Below are 1,824 nucleotides of genomic sequence, written 5' to 3'. Positions count from 1 at the left end.
GCGTTACGAAACACAATACTTCAGACATTTGCAGTCATTTGTCAAGCATCTGACGATACGGAAGTCAGCCATATTTGGCTAATTCTTTACAAAAAATGGACCAAATAGTTATTTTATTTTTTGGGTAATAGTTTTTTAAGATGGGAAGTCAAATTTCGATCGGCAACTGAAACGCGTTTTTATCGAAATTAAATATTTCGAGATGTGACACTCTTTGAGTAAATGAGCGATATGTATATATATATATGCTTAGAACATGGTCAAGATGTGTATACATAGTAAAAATCAAACCGAAATTGTTTTCAGTGTTCATAACTTTTGAACTAATCTTATTTCGTAAAAAGAAGTGATACTCCAGAGCCATAATGTAAAGATTATATAACAAATAAATAATATACGTAAGCTCGTTGCAACTTTATTCATTATTGATTTTAGCAAATCTCAAACATTTTACCAAGGATGCGAAGTCCTTCAACTTCGTCATCTATTTCATTAGATTTCATTTCTCCCAGAGCTTCGGCTTTCTTCACAAATTCTTCAATTTCTTTTTCCAATTTTTCATTATCATAGCTATTGAACAATTCATCAATCTTTTTCGCTTCCATGGGAGCATCTTTCTTTTCATATTTGTCGGTGAGCTCCATGAACTTTTCTAATAGATTCATAGATTTTTCAAAACACATTCCTTTTTTAGTTGTGTATTCTTCATAAGCAGCCATATATGCTTCCAGTTCCTCTCGGTACATTTTATAGGCGTCAGTTTTAGGTACATCCTTAAGTACCGACTTGGTCATTTGTCCAGTGGCATCAGCAATATGTTTTATAAAGTCTACTGTAAATTCAAATCCTTCTGCAAAAGATTCGCGTTTAAATCTTCTGATGACTGCAGCACTGGAAATCTACGAAATTATTTTGTTAATAGTTTGAATTATTCAGCTCTTCAGTTCGTAATTTTACCTGACTCAATGCAGCAAGAGACAAAATCAAGATAAAGAACTTCATCTTCTAGGTGAATGTCGATTAGCGTTTAGACAAAATTATACTGAAATTTTCAGAGAATCGGCAAGCTATTTATAATAATGTTGTTAACGAAATCCAACAATAATTCGAAGAGACTGAGAACGTTATCAAAAGTAATGATCTTGCATATGTATAGACATTCGAAAAAAATGCATTTGGCTGACAAAATTAGAGGTCAAATGGTCTAGGTATAAATTTTCGTTTTGTTTTTTTTTTATTATCGATTATTTAATATAAACAATTCAAATATGCTATTCGCATTTGATAAGCTTTGAAACGAAGGACGTTGAAAATGCAATTCATATCTAAATCGATATTTCAAAGCCTATTTTCTACCCTCTGAAAGCTGTAGAAACTGCGCAAAATACTTAACATCGATCTTGCCCTTGTAAAGTGGCTATACCAACACTACGCAACACTGAATATAGAAACAGTTTTAGCAGTAATAGTACGTTTATAATATGGTGGATTTAGGAAATCCAGTCGATTTAAGTTATAATTTTCATACAATATATGTTAAATAAATCGAGATAATGTTCTAAGTGTATAGTCTAAAGCGGGGTACACACGATCAGTTTTGACTGTAAATTTTGCTCAAATAATGGGTTGCTTGCCAGTGTGGCCGCTCACTTTTGTCAGTAATCAGGCAACCACAAAATATTTTGAAAAATCGACAGTTAAAACTGATCGTGTGTACCCCGCTTAACAGGCGTTTAAGCATTTTTTACTGTACATATTTATTTATTTATTTCTTTAAATATTTATTACAATTAAAAATTATAATTAAATTATAGCTAAAAGCAC

At 31.7% G+C, this 1,824-nt stretch overlaps 1 protein-coding gene across 1 annotated transcript; it reads right to left on the bottom strand.

The window, feature by feature from the left end:
* Positions 1-390: 390 nt before the first annotated feature.
* Positions 391-1,022, bottom strand: LOC141404171 (uncharacterized). Its single transcript, XM_073987509.1, has 2 exons — positions 958-1,022; positions 391-899 (listed from the first exon to the last, which is right to left on the bottom strand). Exons 1-2 carry the CDS (start codon positions 1,000-1,002, stop codon positions 432-434), a joined length of 513 nt encoding a protein of 170 aa, XP_073843610.1. The 5' UTR covers positions 1,003-1,022; the 3' UTR covers positions 391-431.
* Positions 1,023-1,824: the final 802 nt, after the last annotated feature.

Source organism: Musca autumnalis, unplaced genomic scaffold, assembly GCF_047663935.1.
Source record: "Musca autumnalis isolate F117 unplaced genomic scaffold, ASM4766393v1 scaffold_4, whole genome shotgun sequence".
NCBI classification, from domain to species: Eukaryota; Metazoa; Arthropoda; class Insecta; order Diptera; family Muscidae; genus Musca; species Musca autumnalis.
The sequence above is the reverse complement of the archived record's forward strand: the minus strand, read 5'-3'. Positions and strand labels throughout refer to the sequence as shown.

Bases quoted from the DNA above. Each gene is read 5' to 3' on its own strand.
- LOC141404171 (XM_073987509.1), bottom strand. From the start codon at position 1,002: ATGAAGTTCTTTATCTTGATTTTGTCTCTTGCTGCATTGAGTCAG. The intron at 900-957 runs GTAAAATTACGA...ATAATTTCGTAG, and splicing joins CTCTTGCTGCATTGAGTCAG to ATTTCCAGTGCTGCAGTCAT.